The 22786-nt window shown below is 43.8% G+C and overlaps 1 protein-coding gene across 1 annotated transcript in view; it reads left to right on the top strand.

The window, feature by feature from the left end:
• The first annotated feature begins 2462 nt into the window (after positions 1-2462).
• PARP8 (poly(ADP-ribose) polymerase family member 8) overlaps positions 2463-22786 on the top strand; it is a 166492-nt gene continuing 146168 nt past the window's right edge. The window contains exons 1-3 of the mRNA XM_080933512.1: positions 2463-2569; positions 3000-3101; positions 4027-4081. Of these exons, the coding sequence (XP_080789638.1) occupies positions 3011-3101; positions 4027-4081 (146 nt within the window). The 5' untranslated portion in view covers positions 2463-2569; positions 3000-3010. The remainder of the gene's footprint in view (positions 2570-2999; positions 3102-4026; positions 4082-22786) is intronic.

Raw genomic sequence — 22786 nt, 5'->3', positions numbered from 1 at the left:
TGTAAGATCAAGTAAGTCCTCTGAATTAAGAGATGCTAAACCAGAAGGAGGAAGTAGTCAAGACTCCAGAGTGGGAGATGAGGAGGAGAGAAAAATGCTGTGGTTGTCTGAGGTGTCTACAGCTAGGCAGCCAGGACTTGAACCTACCAGGTCCTAGTGAAGACTCATCCGGAGGAAGAGAAGTCGCTATTGTGACTGAGGTTACAGTGATCTAGACAATGTGGAGGTGTGTTCTGTTTTAACCTCAGTGGGGATCGCTGTGCAAGATGGGATTTTTCCTGTCTGCCAGGTGAAGAAGGTGGGATGACATTTCATATTTTCAGTGAGGGAGGGTCCCCTCTGTCAGGGAGGACCATCAGTCCTACTCTCTCAGACAGCCTGTCACCACTGTCAGTATCAGAATGGGGACTGAGGAAAGATCTGAGCCATTTGCAATACAGTTGAAAACTCGGGGTAATAAAGAAGCTGGCTGTAACTAGTGTACCTTATAAAGAAAGGCTGCCAGGGACAACAGAAATAGGCAGATGAAGAACGGGCATCCCTACAGGGGATGAGCACTTTTTGAAACACTGTTAAATGTTGTTAAATAAATGCTATTGGCAATGGGGCTTTGTTGCCATCCCTTTTAATGGCATGTTGGGGACTAGGCTAGGGTGATGTCTTAACTCTTGCAATATCTTGCCTTGGTATCCCGGCTGTCCTCAGCACAGGATTATCAGCCAAGCAGCCAGCCCCAATACTCTTGTCCCAGCCACTTGCCTTCCGAACTCTCTCCTCTGCAGCCTTTGGGAAGCTTTTTGGCAACTACCACTGCTTCTTGCCCCTGTGACAAAAGAGGCAATTTAGCTAGCAGAACATAACTCCGACTCCTATCCTCACTGTCTCAGACCTGAGCTTTTCCAACAGCTAACACTGGCTTTCTTGCCTCCTCAAGCCTTGATAAACTCTAGGTAACCTTGAAGCCTTCTCCACCCTCTAGCAGATGAAGACTAGTTTCCCTAGCGATCCATCTGACCTGTGATTGGTGCGCTCAGGGTCCTGTATGAGGAACTGCCAGGATTGGTTCATATACTATTACCAGTTTTTTTCCTGGCTATATAATCTGGTTATTTGGCTCACTTTATTAAAACATTAACCTTTAGTGAAGTCTTCTCAAGCAAGGCAGTGAAGGGAAACCGAAGAAGACCTTAGGTGGTGTGTGGATGAGTCCCACAGTGCTGTCAAGCTTCAAGGGATACTGATCTGAGCAACTATAGGCCTGGGACCAGTGTCACTTGTCACTGTAGTTAGCCTAGGTATCACTGTGTCCAAGGCCTATACTGCAAGCTTTAACCCTGGAAAGCCTCGCCTAACTGCTGGGGGATGCTATGCTGTCTTCCGCAGTCACTAAAGGCTGCGGGGAAACTGAGGATTACGAGAGGCCAAGTGTGAGAACACAGATGTTAAAAGGCTGGAGTTACACGGTAAGCCTCCAACCTGAGTGTTTCCAGAAGTAAGTCTGCATTGTAAAGGGTCTGAAACTACAGTACTTCGCTGGGCTTGTCTGTTCAGCCCCTAGGCCCCGTCACTCGCTCAGGCTTGCCTGCACGCACTATTGCTATTGGGGAAAATTGAAAGGGTCCTGCTCAGCTGATTGATAACACCCCTACATCCCAGACACTGGTTGGTATTAGAATGCAGAATAAACCTATGGTGTGCCAGGGGAACCTTTTCAGTAAAGATGCTAAAGAAAAGTGCTTGGTGGAACCGGGTTCACGTTACTTATGGCAGTAAAGAGGATCTCAGCAGTACGGTTTCCAGTCCTAGGAAACAGGGCTGAAGAAACTTTCCCTTGACTTAGCCCACAGAAGGGTGGCTTTTGGGGAAGACCTAGGGAGTCTCCTCAGGTCAGGAGCGGGGAGGGAAGGACATGGGAGTCTTTGGAATCTCTCAGAAAGGGCTTCATTTTCTAAAGAGCTCCTCAAAGGCGTCGAACCTCGGAGCAACAAAAACCGAGAGGCAAAAGCAACACAAAACGAAACAACTTCCATCACCACCACCCCCAAACATCAAGGAATTAGGAAATGGGAGAGTCCTCCTGGAGTAATCTCCAGGCTTTCTCCCTTCCTCTGATGTGATTACAAGGGAAGACTTGTTCACTTTATTTATTTTTAATTCGTAAAGATTTTTTTTTTCTTTTTCTTCTTTCTCCCTCCCAGCCACTCCGGCTTGGGTTTCCATATGACTCATAATTCCTCCTGAAAGTGGAGTCGAATTCATAAAAGTGGCGGAAAGGCGGGGCTGGTGGTGCGGGAGAGGCCGGGAGCTCCAGGGAGTCTTCACTACCTATACTGTCACTCAGCTCCCGGCGCGAGTGGCAGTCGGGGGTGGGGAAATCCAGCCTGCGCGGATGGCGGATACTATTAAAGCCCCAGCGGCGTGCAGCCGGGCCCGGTGACCCGCGCCGGGTGCAGGAGGGTCTGCGGCTGGCGGGCGGCGCTGCAGCAGCCTCGGCACCGCCGCCGCCCGCGGGCGCGAGTGTGCGCGGGTGTGGGAAGGCCGGCGTGAGGGCCGCGAGGGGTGTGCGCGCGTGAGTCGGAGCGGGGCTCGCCCCTTGCCGGCGCCTGCCGCTCCTCGGCTGCCCGATCGCTCTCCAGCGGTTCCCCGGCCCCCCTTCGGGCCCCTCGGTTCCAGACGGCCGTCAGTCCGGGCGGGGGAGGGAGAAAGTGAGACTCGGTGTCATCACCATCCATTGTCAGAACGGGAGGAAATTGGAATCCAGCAGCGGCGAGCAGCAGCTGGGCGGTCACATCTGGGAATGCAAAGCCGACCTCCCCCTCCTCCTCCTCCTCCTCCTCCACCTCCTCCTCCACCTCTCTCACCCGGGATCACTTCCGAAAGCACTTCGCCTTCAGCCCCTGCCTCGGCCAGAGGTTTCATTTTTAACTGAATATTTACGAAAGCTGGAAGCGTGCGAGGGGGGTGGGGTGGGGTGGAAATAGCGGCTGCTTCTTTTCCAGGGATTTATTTAATGGGGATGTGTTCAAGGCAAGAGAGAATTCAGAAGGATATCGACGTCGTGATCCAGAAGTCCAGAGCCGAGAAAGACTGCCTGTTTGCAGGTGAGTTCTTGCCTCTCGGATCCTGGGACCTGGAGCCAGCCTCCCCTCTGACTACCCTTTGCCCAGATTTCTGACCGCGACGCGTGTAGCTGGGGGTGTGGGGCGGTAAGTCCCCGTTCCGGGTGCATTTGGAAACAGCTGCAGCGGCGTGAGCTGGAGCCCCAAGGGGAGAGGGGCACGAGCCTACCACTACCCCCCTAAATAAAAAAATAAAATAAAATAAAAACCCACCAGGCCAGGGAAGGCTCCCGCTCCGGGCGCAGGACCCGCGCGATCAGAGCGGAGGGGCCGGGCGCTGGATTCCAGCCATCGGCGGTGGCCGAGCATCGGAGCCTTGCCTCCCGGAGCCGCGGCCGAGCGGGGCGAGCTGGAGCCCGGCGGCTTTGCGCCATCGGCCGGGCGGCGGCGGCCGGGAAGGGACGGGCTGCGCTGCGCCGCGCTGCTCCCGCCCGGCGCCGAGGCCCCGGGAGAAGGCAGCGCTGGGCCGAGCTCCCGCCCCCTCCGCTGCACCCGCTCCTGGGCGAGCGCGCAGGACACCGCCCCGGGGAAGGGATGGATTCCCCGGATTCCCGAGCCACGCAGGCCCAACCTGGGGGGTCGCTTTTCGTCCATCTTTGCCCCCCCCTCCAAGGCCGAGGGCAGCTCGGGTTTCGGGGCTTGAAGCCTGGCAGGGGCTGCTTCCGGCTGGGAAATTCCCGCTGTTGCCATGGCACCCGGCACTTGTTGCGGGGGGCGGCCTCCCGCTGCACCCCGCGGGGTGCTCCGCATCCCTCCTGCACCGCCCTGCTGGCCGCCCCTAGTTCTCCAGCCTTTGCTTCCCTCCCCATGGGCCTCCTTGGCTCACATGTAATATAGCAGGTTCAGGACAGAATTGGGGTTAAAACAAATCCATTGGGGTGCCTTATAACACGACTTTCCGTTTCAGATTTCAGATACTCGGACTCCACCTTTACTTTTACCTACGTTGGCGGCCCCAAAAGGTATTTATGTGTATAGAGTTGCTTCATTTCCTGTTCACACGGTTGTGTTTCCTTTGTTCCTAGCGTCTTCCGTGTTTGGGTATTTTTCTTGTTTGTTTAAATCTTGGGGCTGCCCCGATGTCTCCCGATTTTATATAGCAGAGGGAAAATAAATATGTTTGAAGTTTCTTTTTTTCTAAAGCTACGCTACAGAGGGTGAGCAGAACTCCTCATACTAAGAAACTGTTCTGTTTCAGTAGCAGATTGCTCTTTAGGCGTTCTGGATTTGACACAGGCTAGTCGGTGCAAAATTGGTACCTTGAACATGAAGTGAAATACGCGAGAGACATAAACTGTCACTGAATAGTTGGATCGCCAGTGGTTATTTTGCCAGTGTGTGTGTTTCCATTCTCCTGAAGGTTGACATAAACATGTGGCCTCCCAGTTCTCAAGACGTTTTCTTTCTTCCTCCGCAAAGGAGTGGTTGTGGGTTTTCACATTTAGTTGTAGAAAAGATTTCGGAGAATTATCTGTAGCTGGAGTGGATGGCTTTCTTTGGAGGAAGAATGAGAGACGCATATTTTTGTAGTGAATTGACAGGGCTATGATGCAGCGCAAAGCCAACTTTGAATTGAGGAAGTAGAATTTGCATCAAAAGTTACTGGGTAAAACACACCTTGCTCTCTTCATTTTTGTGGTTTGGGTTCTTTTTTTTTAAATCCTTTTAGGGATAACTAGTTTAAAAGAGCTGTACCTACTGACTTAGTCTATGGAGACTCTTCAGCTTAGAGCTGTTGTTCAGAGTCAGCATTCAAAATAGCTTGACCACATTCCAAAATACCTCTTAGGTAATGGAAACACTTATGAATTTAGAAATTGCAAAGAAGCTCTGCTCTGGAAATAGTTTTTAAAAGCATGATACTAATGTGTACCTTTAAAATACTTAGAATTTATGTTACTTTACTTATCTCAAAATAAAACTTTAGAATGGTTATCCAGTACCCAAATAAAGTCACCCTAAGTTCCAAGATTGGCCTAACATTGATCGACCAGTTGAGAATGTTATTAGTGAATTATTAAGCTTCATTGCCTTTTGGGGAGAGAATAAATTACATTATTTTCTAATTTCTGAGAGTACCATCATTTTTGTAATTATGGATCAAATTAAATTAAGAGGACGTTTGATTAAATTAATGCTGCTCCTACGCTTAATGTCCAAAGGACATTATTATATGACTGATGTCCTCTTGGATAACTATCAGGGCTAAAACATTCTTTGTGTCAATTGAAATCATTCCCAGGTAATCAGGTGGAGTCAGTTGTCACCTTCCTTTAGTGGGAACAGGAATACCTGTAGTGGGGTTTTATTTGAGGTGTGTGTGTGTGTGTGTGTGTGTGTGTAGCCTAGCCTGGCCCAGAACTCAAGGTTGTCTTCCTGCCTCAGCCTTCCAGGTGCTCCGATTTCTGGTAGGACACTTGTGGTCTCAGTGTCTGACCCAGGAAGGGGGGGCTCACACTATAACTTTAATCTCTTACATCTTTTAGACACCGCAGTTAGGATTTTTTTTTTTTTATTAGCAACTGCTGTACTAGAGTTCAGCAGCTGGAGGCGGAGAAGCTATGAATGTCTCCAGGATCGCGTCTAAGGTATTGGGATGAATAGTTAACTAATTAAGATAACATCAGTTTTCACGGTAGGAACAAGTCAGTACCATAACTACTTTTAAAGGGAGAAATATTTCCTTTGCTATGTCATTCTTTCACAAGGCGATGTTTTTCTGTCGCGCCTCTTTAAATATCTGGGGCTTGTGTGTATAATATGGAAAGAAAATTGGTAGAGCTCTGTGATTCCCTCGTTTTCTCCGAGGCTTGTTTTATAGCACAACAAATATAACATTGTTTAATACAGGGCAATAGGAAATCCATTTATATTTGTATTGTGGGGCAGAGATTTTCTTAAAAATATATTGCTGTCATTATCCATATCAGAGACCCACAGTTATTTTCCACTTCTCAACCTGACATGAAGATCAAGCGTTTAAAATTAAAATATTCTTGCTGGATTTTGATTTATTTATGTATTTGAAAAACTGGTTTTGACGCAGTCTCACTATAATTCAGCCCAGCCTGGGATTTACTGTAAAGATCACTCTGGTTTTGGACGTTCTGTTTGTCCTGCCTCTGCCTCCTGAGTGTTGGAGTACAGACGTGACCAGCTACACCAGATCTGTCTTGATTTCATGTGCTTACCAACTTATGGTATTGGATTAGACTTCACCATTGAAGGAAGTCTTCTACAGAGACTGATATGTGAATTGATTTTAGCTGCTATTTTATTTAAACCATTAGAAATAATTTTCAACTCAAGTTGTAGACAAAATTTAACATGCCATTTTATATCTGACACTTTCTAAGAATGACTTATATGTCCGAGACATTATGAAACGTGGTCGGTCATTCATATCACTATTAAAAGAAAGAATACTGAACTTTCATGTTTGCTCTTTTAAACTGTAGTGTGTCTGTTGACTGGTGGAAATGCAAAAAGATGATTTGATGGTTCGGCCTGAGGATTGGCTTTATACACAGGGGCAAAGTACTGGTTAGTATTAGGTATCCGATGATACCTAATCATCGATTAGGACCGGATGAGGGACGAGGAAGAGGCGGTGCTTGGATCAAAGCTGGGAACGTTCAGGGAAGTACAGAGAGTTCCTCTTCTCAATTTTGGGTGTGTTGAGGCTCGGAGACAATTCAGCACGCATGGCAAGGTTCCATTTATGCGGTTAACTGAGGAGAGCCAAGGTGTGAGTCCCTCTTCTGCCACAGTGCTGAGGCGTTTACTGCTCCCTTTACATAGGCTGCTTGACCTTCGTAAGGATGCAAACAGGTTCACACAATCAGACGCAGCAGACAGCAGAGCTGCTCAGACACTTGTAATGTTTAATGTCTGTTGGTTGAGAAACGGTGTTAAATTTTTCGAACACTGCTTTTCCTGGCATCTCCTCCAGTTAACATTCGTTCAATACATAACGCTGTGTCTCCCTCTGGTTCCAGCGGTGGTCCTTTAATAGCCCCATTCCCACCCCGAATCTCTGTGCTGTGTGATTTCCGATGTTTGCTAAGAACAGACCTCAAGGGTTCACGATTTAGAATCCGAGCAAAAAGTTATTTTATTTTCCTCTTACACTTTGTCATGCTTCTGACCTTTTGGCATTTTTTTTTTCCTATATGAAGTAGCAGAACATTCCATAAAATTTCAAAGGATAGGAGCTCCAATTTTGCATCTTGCCTGTGGTCAGACATGGAGTTACTGCCCGGAGAAACAGAAGGGATGAAGTGTGCAGTACCAGATCATAAGGAGATGGGGAAGCTGACCAAGGTTTTGGGGCCAGAGGTTATTAAAGTTTAGGCCAGAACCAAGAACATAGTTGTCCCAACTTCTTGGCTGTAGATTGCCATAGGACTCCCTCAGCTTTTAACCATGGAAAGATTGTGACAGATAAAACATAACGTTTTAAAAAACATAAAAACTTCTGGTTATTAGAAGTTTCAAATGGGCTGGCGAAATGGCAAAGCCAGTAAAGGTACCTGTCACCAAACCTGATGACCTGAGTTCAGTCCATGGACCCACCAGTCCCCCGAAAGTGTTCTTCGTTCTAGAACGGCACCTCATGGCTTGTGCCTGAGCAGGTGTGTGCACACATTTGTGTGTGTGTGTGTGTGTGTGTGTGTTCACAGGTGCAGAAAAGATAAGTTAAAATGTTTAGTAAACAAGACATGCAAAAAGGAAGAAAAAAAACATGGAGTTTCTCTGACTTCTGTTAATGTATTAGTTTATGCTCTTAGAGTGTTTTTATACGTATAAAACACACACATGCAGAGACTGGATTCTATTCTTCTGAGAGGTCGAGTTTTCTTTTGTGTGTAGTCTGAGGGACGGAACACAACATCTCCATGTTCTACAAGCATTCCAGCCCTAGTCTGCCTCCCCCTCCCCTTCCTTTTAGTCACTCTGTTAGTGCTTCACCATGCAGGCTAGATTTGAACTCACTCTATAGCCCCAACAAGTCCAGCCCTTGTGATACTCCTGCCTCAGCTTCCAGAGGAGCTGGCATCACAAGCTTGGGTCACTGGTGCTGGTTGAGAGGTCACTGTTTAGAACATGATAACAACATTTTTCCTTTAGAAAGGATATGAATATAATGAAATTTTTGTTAGATAGATATATTCTCAGTAAAATAGCATGATTGCATTTCAGGGACTGTAATATTTAAACTGAGTGTACCATTTACCTAAAATAACAACACCTGGGAGTCTGAAGTAGGAAAATTCTGTTTCAGGCCAGTCTGGCGTATGTATTGAAACTCCACCTTTAAAAAATATTTAGTATTTTATCAGAAATTATGAAAGTGTAGTATTCAGCAGAAGTTGGGCATGTGTCTGACCAAGTGTGGCCTCAGTTTATGGGTAATCCTTCTTTCATGACATCATCACGGGCAGATAGACATCTTTTTGAGCATGATTCCTTGTCCAGGGAAATGTTCTGGAGTATTGTGCAAGTAGTAGTACTCCTTGGAACATCTGCTACCTCCTGTTTCTCAGCATGTTCTGCCTGGGTCCTTCCTTCTCTTCTATACTCCGCTCACCATCCTTTTACCTTAGGATCCCAGGCATCATTCATTATTGAGATACTTGTGAAGACAAAGATTCATCTCAGAAAATTTTCCCTGGAACTGTTCCCTCTAGGATTCTGCTAGATCTTTCTAAAGCCGTATTATAATACACAGACCCATACTGTACACGAAGGGGTACGATGGGATTACAGTAGGTTGATACACATCTGTGAGGCCTAACTGACCCAGACCCATCGCCTTGGTTTACCAACCCAGTACACTGCTAAGATTGGCTTTACCCTCAGGGCTAAAGGAAGGGCTAAGCAGAAGTCGCTGAGCATCACAAGAGTGTATCTGATATCTTAGGGCTAATCTGGGAAAAGATAAAAATTTAAAAAAAGAAGGAAGTTTTCTGCTGAGTGCATATTGGCTTTGCATTATTTAAAAGAGGAACGCTTAGGTTAAAACTTTCCACGTGAGGGGCTGTCTGTTGTAATTAATTGCTTGCTTACATATCTTTGTAAGCATTTTAGAGAAGGAACTTAGTTAGTTCTATTCATTCTGGTTTCCCTTGCACCCTGTCACTGTCTAGTACACTATGCTTTCTCCATAGGAAGATGTTTTAACAATTATGAAATAAATTCTAAAATATCTGGCTGGCAAGAAGGAATCCTCTAACTTAAGTGACCAAATATGGAGACACTTGGTGATGCCATTTGTAATAAAATTGCATAGGAATCCAGCATGACAAAAGTTGCCTGCCAGGTTACAACGTCAGCTTTTTGTGTTTGATATTCAAGTTGCCTTGAGTGCAGGGATGGGTAAGTCGGGGGGGGGGGGGCAGACAAACACACAGTGCCATTGTTTCAGACAATATTTCAGTTATTTGATAGACTAGAAATCTGTTATTATCGAAAACCAAAAACAAAACCGTGCTTCTTCTTTCAAGCGTGTAGGCTGCCTCAGATGTTGGAATGGCTGGAGAAGAGAGTGTGAAAGAAACTGGGTCAGTATGTAAGGACCTACTGGGGATTGAACCTATGTCCCTTTTGCAAAAATGATGGTGACATTTGAAAGCTGCTGAACAGACATGTATGACTCTGTGTTTGCTTACGGAAACACTTCACAAAACTGGGTCTGGTGGTGCAGACCTGCAACCCCAGCAGGACAGCCCCCACGTTCCAGACTGGCCTGTATGATACAGCAAGTTCCAGGCTGCAGTTACAGAGCGGAGGCAGGGGCATTTCTGCAGGTGAGGCAGGTACATAGAGAACCCTGACTTAGGAAAGACCTCAGTGCTACTGACACCCCCTCCCATCCAGCCTCTCTGTCTTGTATAAGTTGTTCAGAAAAGAATTCATTATTAAATGAAATTTCAAGCCACTGACTTGAAGCTACCTGTGGTTTCTCATGGACGAGGCTGTGTATTAAAGCGTATATATTTAAGATATTTCACCTTCATTTTGTGGATTAAGGCGGTACTGTTCATGATACTCACTTTGCTGAACACCTTCTCAGCAGAGCGCCCACCTTCCTTTCTTTCACCTTCTGTGTTTACACTGAAGAAAAGTAGGCATTTTGTTGGTTACTTTTACATTTTATAGCTAAAGAGATCGAGGGTAGAGCAATCTAAAATAAGTTAGCTTTGCACAAGACAGTAGGGCTATAGTTCAGTACAAGTTAATGTTTATATAAGCTTTAGGGGAATTGGTTCAACTGGCCCGACCACAGTTGTTGGGAATATTTGGGGACAGGGAGGGATTGCTAAGGGATGTTTTTCAGGGTCAGTATTGAAGAAAATCTACTGGTTGGCAGGAAATATGCTTGGGCACCGTTCAGAGCATAATAGTTGGAAAATTATGTACCTTGGCTCTGGAATGTTTAGGCAAATATTTGACTAATCCATTTAAATCCCCCATCATTACGATTCAGCATTGAGGGGGGAAAATTAAGAGAAATTTTTACCAATCCTGAAAACACTTTTAAATTTTGTATCCTGATTTGCCTTCCTGTGGCTGGTGCTTTAATAGGTGAATCTTGCTTTAAGATAAAGGCAGCTGATTTAGTCAGCTTATTTCAGGCAAGTATTGACAATGAGATACTTTTATTTCATTTCTAAAACACCCTTTTCCTGCACCTCAGTGAGCACCAGTAGGGCATAAGCTAATACTTATTTCTATTTTAGTATTTGAGGCAAGGTCTCACTTACGAGCATAGGCTAGGTCTTTAGAAATTCTCCTGGTTTAGTCCCCTCCAGGCCCCAGATTTAGGGGTATATGTCACCGCAGTTGGCAAGAAGTGTATTTTTAGAAATTTGTTTTTGTATGCATTCCGTGTTATGCCCAAGTGCTCGTGTGAAGGAGCTCCTGTTCTGGGGCACATGTGTGGATGTCAGAGGACAATCTCCAGCTGCTTGCTTCTCAGACCCACCTTCCTTGAGACAGTGTCTCCTTCCTGCTTTGCGAGTCTATATACCTTTGAGCTCCTCTTTCTCTACCTCCTGTCTCCCCCATGGAGTATTGGGATTGCAAACTTGTGATACCACATTCAGCTTTTACTGGGCACCAGGGATCTGCACCCAGGCCACCAGGCTCTACCCTCTGAGCCACCTGTCCTGCCCCTTATCCGCACTTTATTTTTGTGCCATAATTGAGGTTTCCTCTTCAACATAGCTCCTTAAATGCTCCGCGATGCCTGTGCCTTTGACATCGCCATCTCAGTTCAGCACGTGAAAACAAAGCATTTCCCCTTTAGGACAAGCTTCCTTCTCTGGCTTTTTCCTGGTCGAAATCCTAGCTGGGTGAGAGATGGGAGTGAGTCTCAGGCTTCACAGATCCAGCTGAGGTCTCTTCCTGATGATCCCACAACCCCCTCACCCCTCCACCCAACCACACACACACACACACACACACACACACACACACACACACACACACGAATTTCTCTTGGCACCAGGTCCTTTAAGGTCCTGATGATTATATTCTAACCCTTTCAATTTCCTTACCAGTTGATTTAAAATTATTATTATTTTTTTTAAAAGAGAAAAATCTTGCTCTGTAACTGCAGCCTGGAACTTGCTGTATCATACAGGCCAGTCTGGAACGTGGGGGCTGTCCTGCTGGGGTTGCAGGTCTGCGCCACCAGACCCAGTTTTGTGAAGTGTTTCCGTAAGCAAACACAGAGTCATACATGTCCGTTCAGCAGCTTTCAAATGTCACCATCATCTTTTCCCCATCAACCTTACATTTCTGGTTTGGCTTACAGGAAGCACTTTTCGTAGTCAACTCTGTTTGGAACATCTCAGGCTTCTAAATACTGACTTTCTTTTCTCTGTTCATTGACTGTCACCTCTCCATTGAGGAGCAGTTTGATTACTTTAGCAGTTTGATTACTTTAGCATCAAGGCTTACCGATAGTAAGCAATCCTACTTGTACAATGTAGTTGGTTTGGGCGCCACCAAGGTTGTGGATCTTAGTATCGTAGAGAGAAGTTCCTTTGTGTCTTCACAGTGGCCAATCCACTCACTCAAATGTGTAGTGTATTTAGAGCTGCGTAGAACAGAGTAAAAAAACGATACAGTCTGATAGGACAAGAGAGCACATGGATTCTTGCCTTCTGTTTGCTGGCTACTTGTAAGCCCCAGCAATGAAAGTCTTGAATGTCTTATCTGAGTCTTCATGAGAGGGTGTCCGGCTGAGGTCCAAATGCAGGGTGACCGGCCCTCACAAGGTGGCACAGTAGTAGAGCACCTTCCTTCTATGCACAAGGTCTTGAGTTCTATTTCAGTGCCATCATCTGAGCCGAGGGTGACAATTGGCTCCGTGCTTCGTCTAACAGGGAGGGATCTGCTGAAGCCCGCTCGAGTCAGGCCAGTTCTCTCTGTACAGAGCCAGCAGGATTGTACTCCACATTTATTTCCCACACCTTGAAAGTGTGGGTTGAAAGATGAATCTTCCACCAGCGCTTAAGCGCTCCCCTGATTTTGACTGTGGTGGTGGAGTGTGCTGGCCCCTGTAGGTCTACTTCTATCCCAGTGCTCAGAAAGCTGGGGCAAAAAGTTGCCAGTCTAGCCTAGTCTTCCTGGGGTGCATATAGCACATTCAGCCTTGCATGGCTGCATATTGAGACCCAGTGTCAAAAACAGCAGCGACAAACCCCAACCAACCACCACCACCAAAGCTCAACCAACCAATTTTATCTTTGCGCAAATTGTAGAGGTTCTTATTTAAGAACCATTGGTAAAATCATTGGGTTGAAATGTGGAACCCAAGGCACAGAAATGACTATATTTCTTGGCCTTTCATACTTAGAAGAAAAATACCGGAAACCTAAAACAAGGATGAGATCAGATACTAAGTACACAGCCTCTGCCTGTTTAACTCTAAGTCAAAACCAGAACAAGGCAAAATGGTCCCAGAGAGATATGTCAATATTTTGTTTAGACATTATCATTTCAGTGCCACTTAGTGTGCCTAGATATTGTGAATATTTATGTTTCTTCAAGCCAGAGTGATATCATTTTCTATATCATATGAAAGCATTCCCCAAATTGTTTTATTAGATCTTAGGGCTGTGGCCAGATATGTCAGGGAAATGCACTGATGGCTATTGAGCTGTTTTAATGGCTAGAGTCTTAGAGTCTTTTATATAATGGTGCTCATTACATATATCCATGAGATGAATGAAGTTTTCAGGGTTGCTCAGACTTACTTGATTACTGATCTAGACTGTCCCTGGAGAGCTGTTTTATGGAAAATACTTTGGCAAACTCTGTCGTACTCATTGGAAATAGTTTACCGGTAAACAGCAACGACGCCGTGCATGGAAATTATAGATAATGTTGAACCCTGAGGAATTTCTTTTTAGCTTTATTTTTTATTTTTTAGTGAATGTGGTATATAACAAGGAGAGTCCTGATTAAAAGGCAGCTGGCGTTTTACAGCCCTAACGTCCCTGTGTGTGGATTTATTTCTGCGGTCCTCCCTCCTCTTCCTGATTGTGTTAGTGTGGGTTCTTAGCTCTTCTTACATCCGGAAGGCCTGAGGTTGTAGCAGCATCCTTCCTGAATGATTAGCACAGACTTAAGGAGGTGTAGGTAGATAATGATTCTGCAGAAGCACTCATTATAACCTATCATTTCTACTGCTGTGGGTGTCTTGGTAAATAGTCTGGTGGAGCATCCTTTGGAGAAATTTATGACGGAGGAACTCTGGAATTTGTCCAGATAGTTCATTTCTTTGATAGTTATATTGAGAGGGAAAACAAAAACAACAACAACAACAACAAAAAAAAAAAAACCAAAATAAAACCCAGCAACAACAACAACCAACCAACCAACCAACCAACCAACCAACACATAATGAGAAAAAAAAAATACCTGTTTGGCTAAAGTCATTACCCTCATGGAATCCCCGATTCATCAGTCTCAGCCTCCCATGTGCTGAGAGAACAGGTGTGAAGTGCTTAATGTGCCCTGCTATTTAGCCTAGGAAGTCCTGTATCACTTTTGGTGGTATTTTATTGCAGCCCAGAAGCCTCTGATTTCAGGTGCACTGTGGGGGGCACAGAGGTTGGCAGCTCCCGGTGATAGTCACTGTCATCATCTAAGAATTGATCCACGGCTTTTATGTTTAGAGAAAGCCACAAGCACATAACAATAACAACTAGTCTATACATTTTAAGTTTCTTATTTAGATGTTTAAAATCTTAACTGAGGTTCATGATAACCCGTGAAACAGGACACACACACACACACACACACACACACACACACAGAGTCACCTTAGTTTTGTTTTCTATTACTGTAATAAAATGCCCTAATTTAAAATAACAATCAAATACCCCAAGGAAGGATTGATTTTATAGCACAATTCCAGGTTACAGTCAGTAGGATCTTGAAGTAGCTAGTTATATCACAGTCAGAGTAGAGAAAATATATACATGCATGCTTCTATTCAACTCATTTACTCCACTCACTCACAGCCCAGACCCAAACCCAAGCCTAGGGAATGATGCTACCCATAATGGGCAGGTCTTGCACCTTAGTTAAAGTAGTCAAGATAATCCTCCTCAGATAGATGTGTCCACACAGTAACCTGATCTAGATCGTCCCTTGCCAAGACTTTCTTCCCAGGTTTTCCTAGGTCATTTTGAGTTAACAACTAGAAACTAAAACTAACCTCCTTACCTTGTCATTGACCTATGAGCAGTCTTACAGTATTACCTACTGACTTAGGTTGAATACTGAAACCTACCAGGTAAAGCTGATATTAAATTATATTACAACTAGGCACTAGAGAGAAAAATACACACCCAAAACCCCAGATATTATTTTATTACCGCTATAAAATTTGAAATGGTTTCTGTAATGGGTGGTCAGATTTATTTTTAGGTAACTGAGGAAAAAGTTTGACTTATTTACCATGAGCCAAATTCTTTTTCGTAGGGAGGAAAGCAGCCTGGCGGAGATGGTGATTTCAGTGTGTCTTAATTAGGTGATTTCAGTGAGATTGCTATTCTTGGTTGAATTTGGCTCCAGACTGGTAGAACTTGGGCCAAAAAAGGCTTCAAACTTAATTTTTTGAAATTGCACTAGTTTAATTAAAAAAAAAAAAGTTTCATGTGTTGACTGCCTATGCCATTAACCTAACATTTCCTGGACCTTCAGTTCTTGATGCAACGGTGGGCAGCTGGCACGAGTTGCTGTAGGAGTTTTCTAGAAGTTTCTGTCTTTTGAGATAAGGAAGTGATCTGCTGCCTCTGAGTACACTTTGAATATTATCCTGCTTTAATCGTATCTTTATGATCCAAAAGCCAAGACTTTTCCAACCTGTACGTAAACATTCTAAGCATGGAAAGTTTTAAAAAGACTTATTTATGTGTATGTGAGTGCCTGCATGTATGCATATGCACTTTGTGCCTGTGTGTCTGGTGCCTGAAGAGGCAGGAAGAGAGTTACAGCCACTTATGAGGTTCCACGTGGGTGCTAGGAACTGAACCTGAGTCCTCCACAGATGCAGCAGGTGTTCATAACTGCCGAACCCTCTCCAGCCCCACGAATTCTTTTAATCCTAACAAGGCACAGAGGTTTGGATCAAATAAATATAAAATAAATGAACTAGTTTTATGAAGTAAACACGTCGGCACAGAAACTTAAGATGGATAATCTGTGTGAAGAAGGTTTTAGCCAAGTACCTGGAAATCATTCCCAATTTTGTAGTAATAGGAATCTATCATTGGCTAGTCTAATATTCTAAGTATTAGAATTCTAAGAGATATTAACAACCTTTATAAAAAGTTGGAGTTTATAGAAAAAGTTTACAGAAAGATGGAGTATTATACATGATATAAAAAGCCCCTTGTACCTTAAAACAGCAGCAGTACATTTATTTAGTTGCATTTATTCATTTTGGAGGCAGAGTTTCTTCAGACAGTCCAGGCTCTCCTCAGACTCCTGTGCGATTCAGTGTTGGGATCCAGGGGTCACCCACACGTCAAGATTATGAATTAATTTCCCTCCCTGAAAGCTTGCTATGTATGATTTCCATACACTTAGTAAAGAAAAAGATCATGAAAACAGGCCTGGTTCCACAGGCCTGTAATCCCAGCACTTTGGAGGTAGAGACAGGATGAGTTCAGTGTCATTTTTAACCAGGTCAGGGTCAGCCTGAACTACAGGAGACCCTGCCCCTCTCTCAAAAATGTTAAAAGAATAAAAAAGAGAAAAAGAAAAGGAAAAACAGACAAACAAAAAACAAAGAAAGAAAAGAAAATGGAAAGAAAGGAAAAAGAAAAGCTTTCATTAAATTTCCATTTTGTAGTAGCTTAGATGACTCCGTGTGTGTGTGTGTGTGTGTGTGTGTGTGTGTGTGTGTGTGTGTGTTCAAATTTGTATGTGTACATATAGTTGCATGGTTGGGTTCTGGCCTCATCTTGTGCCTTGTTTGAAACAGGGGTTCCTTGTTACTTCACTGTGAGAGGTTCGACCATAGCTGTTCTCCAGCCTAGGCTTCTAACTTTTAAGAGATAGTTTCTGTGGTAAGAAACAGATGAGAATCGGTCTGACTTGGTGGTTTACACCTTTAATGCCTGCCCTTGAAAGCCACTGATGAAGAATTTGAAGCCAGCCTGGGCTACATTGTAAGCCTATATCTCAACGAAACAAGACAGAATCATAAAATTGGATCCGAGTGAAGAAGTAAAATCTGCCGTGGCGCAGTTCCAGTCAGCCCTGAAAACTGTTGGCACTGAGCTCTGCCAGGTTTTGTAAGATCTATGCATTGCTATGAAAATACAAGCAGGAGTCACTTTTGTAGCCTGCTCAAAGGCATGCAGATATCTCTAGTGTTATGAATGTCACTGCTGGCTGAAAAGAAACACTGGGAGGAAAAACAGACAGTTTAGTTAACTTCAGACTAACTCACAGGTCATTCATTTCTCATAGTAGAGCAGAGGCAGGTTTCACTTGCAGCTTAAAAAATAAAATCAAACCAACCAAACCTAGCCAAAACAACCAAACAAACCAAACTAAGCAAACCAACCCAACCCAACCAAACCAACCAAACCAACCAAACCTAGCCAAAGCAACCAAACAAAGCCAAGCCAACCAAACAAACCAAACCAACCAAACCAACCAAACTGACCAAACCAACCCAAACCAACCAAACCAACTGAAACAAAACAGCTTGTTTCTCGGTTGTCAGAACAAAGGAGTCACGAATGTTCGATCTCATTACAAATAAAATGCCATCCTTTAATCATTTTAGTAATCAAAACTTAATGGCCCTTAAAAATTTCACTTTAAAAAAAGCTTTCAATAAAACATAATCAAGCACTTATGCTTTCTCCTTTCTTTTGTGCTTGCTTTCTTCTTTTGTTCCCTTCTCCCTTCGCCTACTCCCCCTCCTCTTTCTTTTCTTCTATCTTTTCCCCCTCCTTCCTTCCTTTGCTCCTTCCTTCCTTCCTTCCTTCCTTCCTTCCTTCCTTCCTTCCTTCCTTCCTTTCTTCTTCTCTTCCCCTCTCCTCCAACTCCCCCCTTCCTGGCCTAAGAATGAATTGACTTTTACCTTAGATATCTTCTCTATTTCTGGATGCTTACTGCTGATTACTGTTTTCTAATGAAAACTTACCTGTAAGAATACCCCCATTTAATCCTGACCTCGAGAACTCACCTTGGAGTGCAGGTGCTGATGACCTGAAGGATGTTCTCCTGCTAAGCCTCTGGCTCACAGTCCTTTCCTGTACTGTAACAGCAGCTCCACATGTTCCCACATGTACTCCTGCAGCCCAGAATCCTCTAGGATTTCTCCACTTTGGTGAGGTAAAGGACTCAGCTGAAAAGAAAAAAATAAGAAAGAAAAACAAACAAACAAACAAACAAACCAAAAACAAAGACTGCACTGTGACCATTAAGTTGACAATTTGTTAGTTTCCAAGTGTTTGCTAAGGACATTTCATAGTCCTTTTTTCTTCTTTTCCTTGATCTGTTTGGCCAGACTGTTATATGCAGTGTTAATGGACATAGGTTGTTAGAGTTGTTCTTAGAATGGTACCTTTTCTTGATGGATCTGAATAAATAGAAGGATTTGCTTTTGTGAGAATAAAAAACCCTATCTATCTATCTATCTGTCTGTCTGTCTGTCTGTCTGTCTGTCTGTCTGTTTATCTATCTATCTATCTATCTACCTATCTATCTATCTACCTTTCTATCTGCCTATCTACTGTCTGTCTGTGTGTCTGTCTGTCTATCTTATTCATCCATCCATCCATCCATCCATCCATTTATCATCCATCCATCTATCCATCGACCCATCCACCCATCCATCATCTTTTTATACTCTCTCTGCCTCTCTATGTCTCTCTCTGTCTCCTCCTCCTCCTCCTCCTCTTCTTCTTCTTCTTCTTCTTCTTCTTCTTCTTCTTCTTCTTCTTCTTCTTCTTCTTCTTCTTCTTCTTCTTCTTCTTCTTCTTCTTCTTCTTCTTCTTCTTCTTCTCTCACTCTCTCTCTCTCTCTCTCTCTATATATATATATATATATATATATGTGTGTGTGTGTGTGTGTGTGTGTGTGTGTGTGTGTGTGTGTATGTATTTGTCTGTCTGTCACAGCAAATGTACAGGGGTCAGAGGAGAATTTGTAAGAATGTGTTCTCTCCACATATCTTCAGGGCTGGAGGCAAGTGCATTTGCCCTTTGGCTGAACCATCTTGCTGGCCCCTGTGATCCATATACACATACCTATTTGGCAGCTTCAAACCTTAATTTTTTTTTTCTCAGATTCTTAGTTCATAGTTACGGCTCTGTCCTGACAAAGCAGTGTAAGTGTCATACATAGAGCCATCTGTCATCTTGGCAGATGGCTACGCTTAGGTGACTCGAATTTGCTGTGTTGATCAAGGTTATGCCATTGGAAACTCATTTTCCCAAGTGTGGTTACATTATTCACTGTTTGGCTTTCAGAGATAGGGTTTTATTTAGTAGAAGAAGCCAACCTGGACCTTACTCAGTGTATAGCTTACACTTGTCCCGAATTCATGGCCCACTTCTTACCTCAGTGTTCAAGGGGCTGGCCAACACACACCACAGATGTTTCTAGAGTAGAGAAACCTGAACAGATTCTAGGGTTTGATGAAATAAACAGGGGACCTGGAATTGTATGTGTAGCTTGGTGTAACTTCCCTCACTTGTAAATTGTTCATTTTATTTGAATATGAGCTAAATGTTCTTTCATCGGGAATAAGAAAGTAACATTTTGCTAAGCTAAGTTTTATTGAACACATCAAGATGTTTTTGTGGTTAATTAACATTTTCAACTTATATGTTAGTACCTAATTAATTGTCTGAATAGCAGGACTTGTCATCCAGTGTGATAACGGCCTTATTATGTATGGTAGACATGAAGTTTGGCATTTCTGTCTTGATAGTGTGTGGGTATGGCACTCAGAGGTGGAGGTTAGAGGCTAACTTCTGGGAGCTGGTTCTCTCCTCCCACTGTGGGATTGGGCATCAAACTCAAACTGTCACATTTTCAAGCCAAGCCTTTGTTAGGCTGGACAATCTCCGCATCCCATCCTTTTATTTGCATATAGGCTACGTTTTAAACAATGGTTTGAGGGGCTGGGGGGATGGCTCAGCTGAGAAATTGCTGAGGAGCCGAGTTCAGATGCCTTTTACTCACATAAAAAATCCAGATACCAGAACACTAGCCTGTAACCCCAGTTCTGGGGCTGAGGGAAGACTAGGCTGAGACAAATTAACCTCTGGAAAATTTCTCAGCCTGAGTTCTGAATCCAGTAAGAAACCCTGTCTCAAAACACAATAAGGTAGAAGGTTGCAGAGATGGCTGGGTCCTTCGTGCTCTGACCTTGAAGCCCTGAAATTGGTTTCCAGAACCCATGTTGGGTGCTCATAACTACCTAACTCCAGTCTAAAGGATCTCAGTCCCTCCGCTGTTCTCCATGGGAACTGTGCTGACATCTACCCCTTCCAACACTCACAAGCACACATAATTAACAATAAAAATAAGACAGAAAGTGATCGAGGCAAGGCACCTAGAGGCTTTATACTATTTAGAAATTTCAAATTAGGTCATGTGAATGTTGCGTTGGACTTTGGATTCCTGAGAAAGCTTCCTCAACAATAGTAAGACAGATTTATATTCACTAATTGTTTAGCTGTGAATCAGAAGTGAGCACACACTGATACTGGTATTGCATTGTTAGTAAACTTTTTCTGTGCTTTCTTACCTCTGGATGACAACCCCCCACCCTCCCCGAGTGAATATTGGAACATATGGTCTAATGAGTGTGTGTACATTGGAGAGGGTGGGCTAGAAGGCTTCAAATCAGGACTGACCTGGAAAAGATTGGGTTCTGTCTTTCGTGGCTCGGGTGGGGGAAGGGCTGTATGGGCATTCTAGAAGCCCTGGCAAGTAGAGTGCAGATTCGCTGTAAAATACAGAGTCCCCCAGGAAGGGGCTGGGGGGTTTCTGTGGTTGATGCAGCAGGGACTCAGATTGAAGCCTTCCAAGCTCTTAGGCTCTGCCTTCCGCTGGGTTGCACTGAACTGTGAAGACCCGCTTACTATGAGCAAGTGTTTAACCCCTCTCAGACAGTCCCTCAGTCTCAGGGTACTGTAAATACATTTCCCCCTCTGGCTACTTTACAAGGACATTGAGGATTAATTAAATCTAAAAGAAAGTAGTGAAGCGCACCCCGGGGAGCCCTTTGCCACTTTCTCAGGCTTCTTCCCTTGCCCATCCAGCTTACAGCTATTTGTTGAGTTGAAGTCATAACGAAGGAGCTACACCAAACACCCTATAGTTGGGGAAACAAACATGGATGTTTTGCATGACTTCTGTACACTGTAGCTATCTTCAGACACACTAGAAGATGGCATCAGATCCCATTAGAGATGGTTGTGAGCCTCCATGTGGTTGCTGGGGATTGAACTCAGGACCTCTGGAAGAGCAGTCAGTGCTCTTAACCACTGAGCCATCTCTCCAGCCTGACTTCTGCTCTCTTTATGTGTTCTTAGTTTATTTGAGATTTTATTTTTTGATCACTATGTGTATGCATACATGCATGTGTGAGTCGGGACACATGCGTATGGAGACAGTTGATTCTCTGCCACCTTTGTGTGTATTTTAGATATCCAGCTGAAATGCCAGGCTTCGTGGCAAGTACCCTTTCCAACTGAGCCATTCGCTGGCTCCTCATCCTGAATTCTGAGAACACTTACAATATGAGTCTGAGTGGTTGCTTGTATCAGTGTGGGCTGGTCTTTGATTGGCATTATGGCAACATATTTACACATTGTATATTCATGTTTTCTTTTGAAAATTAAATTTTTTTCCTATCTACTATAAAATATGTACAAAGTAAACTCGTGCTTTTTTATGTATCGCAATCAGTGTTGTGTAAGTTTCTTTTTGCCAAAACAATGACAAAAATACATCTAGTCTTATTTTAGGTGGTGCATTCAGGTTTTGATCTTTGAGGCAGAGTCTCGTGTTGCACAGAGTAGCTCTGGATTCGTTGTGTACCTGAGGATGTCCCTGAACTAATCCTCCTGCCTCTGTATCCTGGATGTTGTGGTTACAGGAGTGTATTGCCCAGCATGGCTATTTTAAAGGAAAGTTTTGTTTTTAGTTATTAGTATGCATGTGTATGTGGGGGGACATATGTGCATGTGTGTGCAAGTGACTGGGGGTCAGAAGGAGGTGCTGGATGTCCTGGAGATGGAGTTTCAGGCAGTGGTAGAATACTGTACACAGGTGTTGGGAGCCAGATGTAGGTCCTCTGCAGGAGCATCGTGCATTCTTAACTGCTGAGTGCTCTCTCCAGCCCCAGAAGCTCAGAATTTTCACATCACAGGCGGTGTTAAAACCACTAGGTCAAATGTGCAAAAAATAAAGTCTTTTATTCTCCAATTAAGCATTAAAGAAGTAGATATATGCTAATATACATCCCGAATTAAAACATGTTAATATCTAAGCTCACAAATCAGTAACCATTTATAAACAATTTTAGAAGAATATATACTATTTCCCAGTGAGGCAGGGATGCTTTTATAGTTGGTTCTTAGAATTGAACTTTTGTTATTTTAATAGTCTTGATTGCTTGTTTATTTGTTTATTTGGTATAAGATGCTGTTATACCAGCCTCTCAGGAGCTGGGCCTAGAGGTGTGAGCTATAGCACTTGACTTTGGGTTTATTAAATGTTTGAATAAGGGACTTGGACCACTGGCCTGAAAATGAATGTTAATCTTTTGCTTTATTTAAGCACATGGAAATTGCTATGTTCTTATGGTGTTTCTGAGTTTCTCCCCTGGCTTTGAAAAGACAAAGACACTCTGAATTAAGTGTTGGAGAAAGGAGACTTTTCTTGATTTACTTCCCAGTCTGTACTATTTGTTTATTTATTTATGAATGATACAGGATCTTACTTTGTAGCCCAAGATGGCTTCAACATGAAATTATAGGTGTGAATTGCCACGCGCAGTAGGGTTCCTGATTTTGTAAGAGGGCACAATTGTCTCTGAGGTCAGTAGCCCCATCACTACTCAGTAGATTGCTGAAAGGGAAGATGGGAGCGGTGCTGGCTGTATA

This window comes from Micromys minutus (genome assembly GCF_963924665.1).
Source record: "Micromys minutus genome assembly, chromosome: 20".
In the NCBI taxonomy this organism is placed as follows: domain Eukaryota; kingdom Metazoa; phylum Chordata; class Mammalia; order Rodentia; family Muridae; genus Micromys; species Micromys minutus.
The sequence above is the reverse complement of the archived record's forward strand: the minus strand, read 5'-3'. Positions and strand labels throughout refer to the sequence as shown.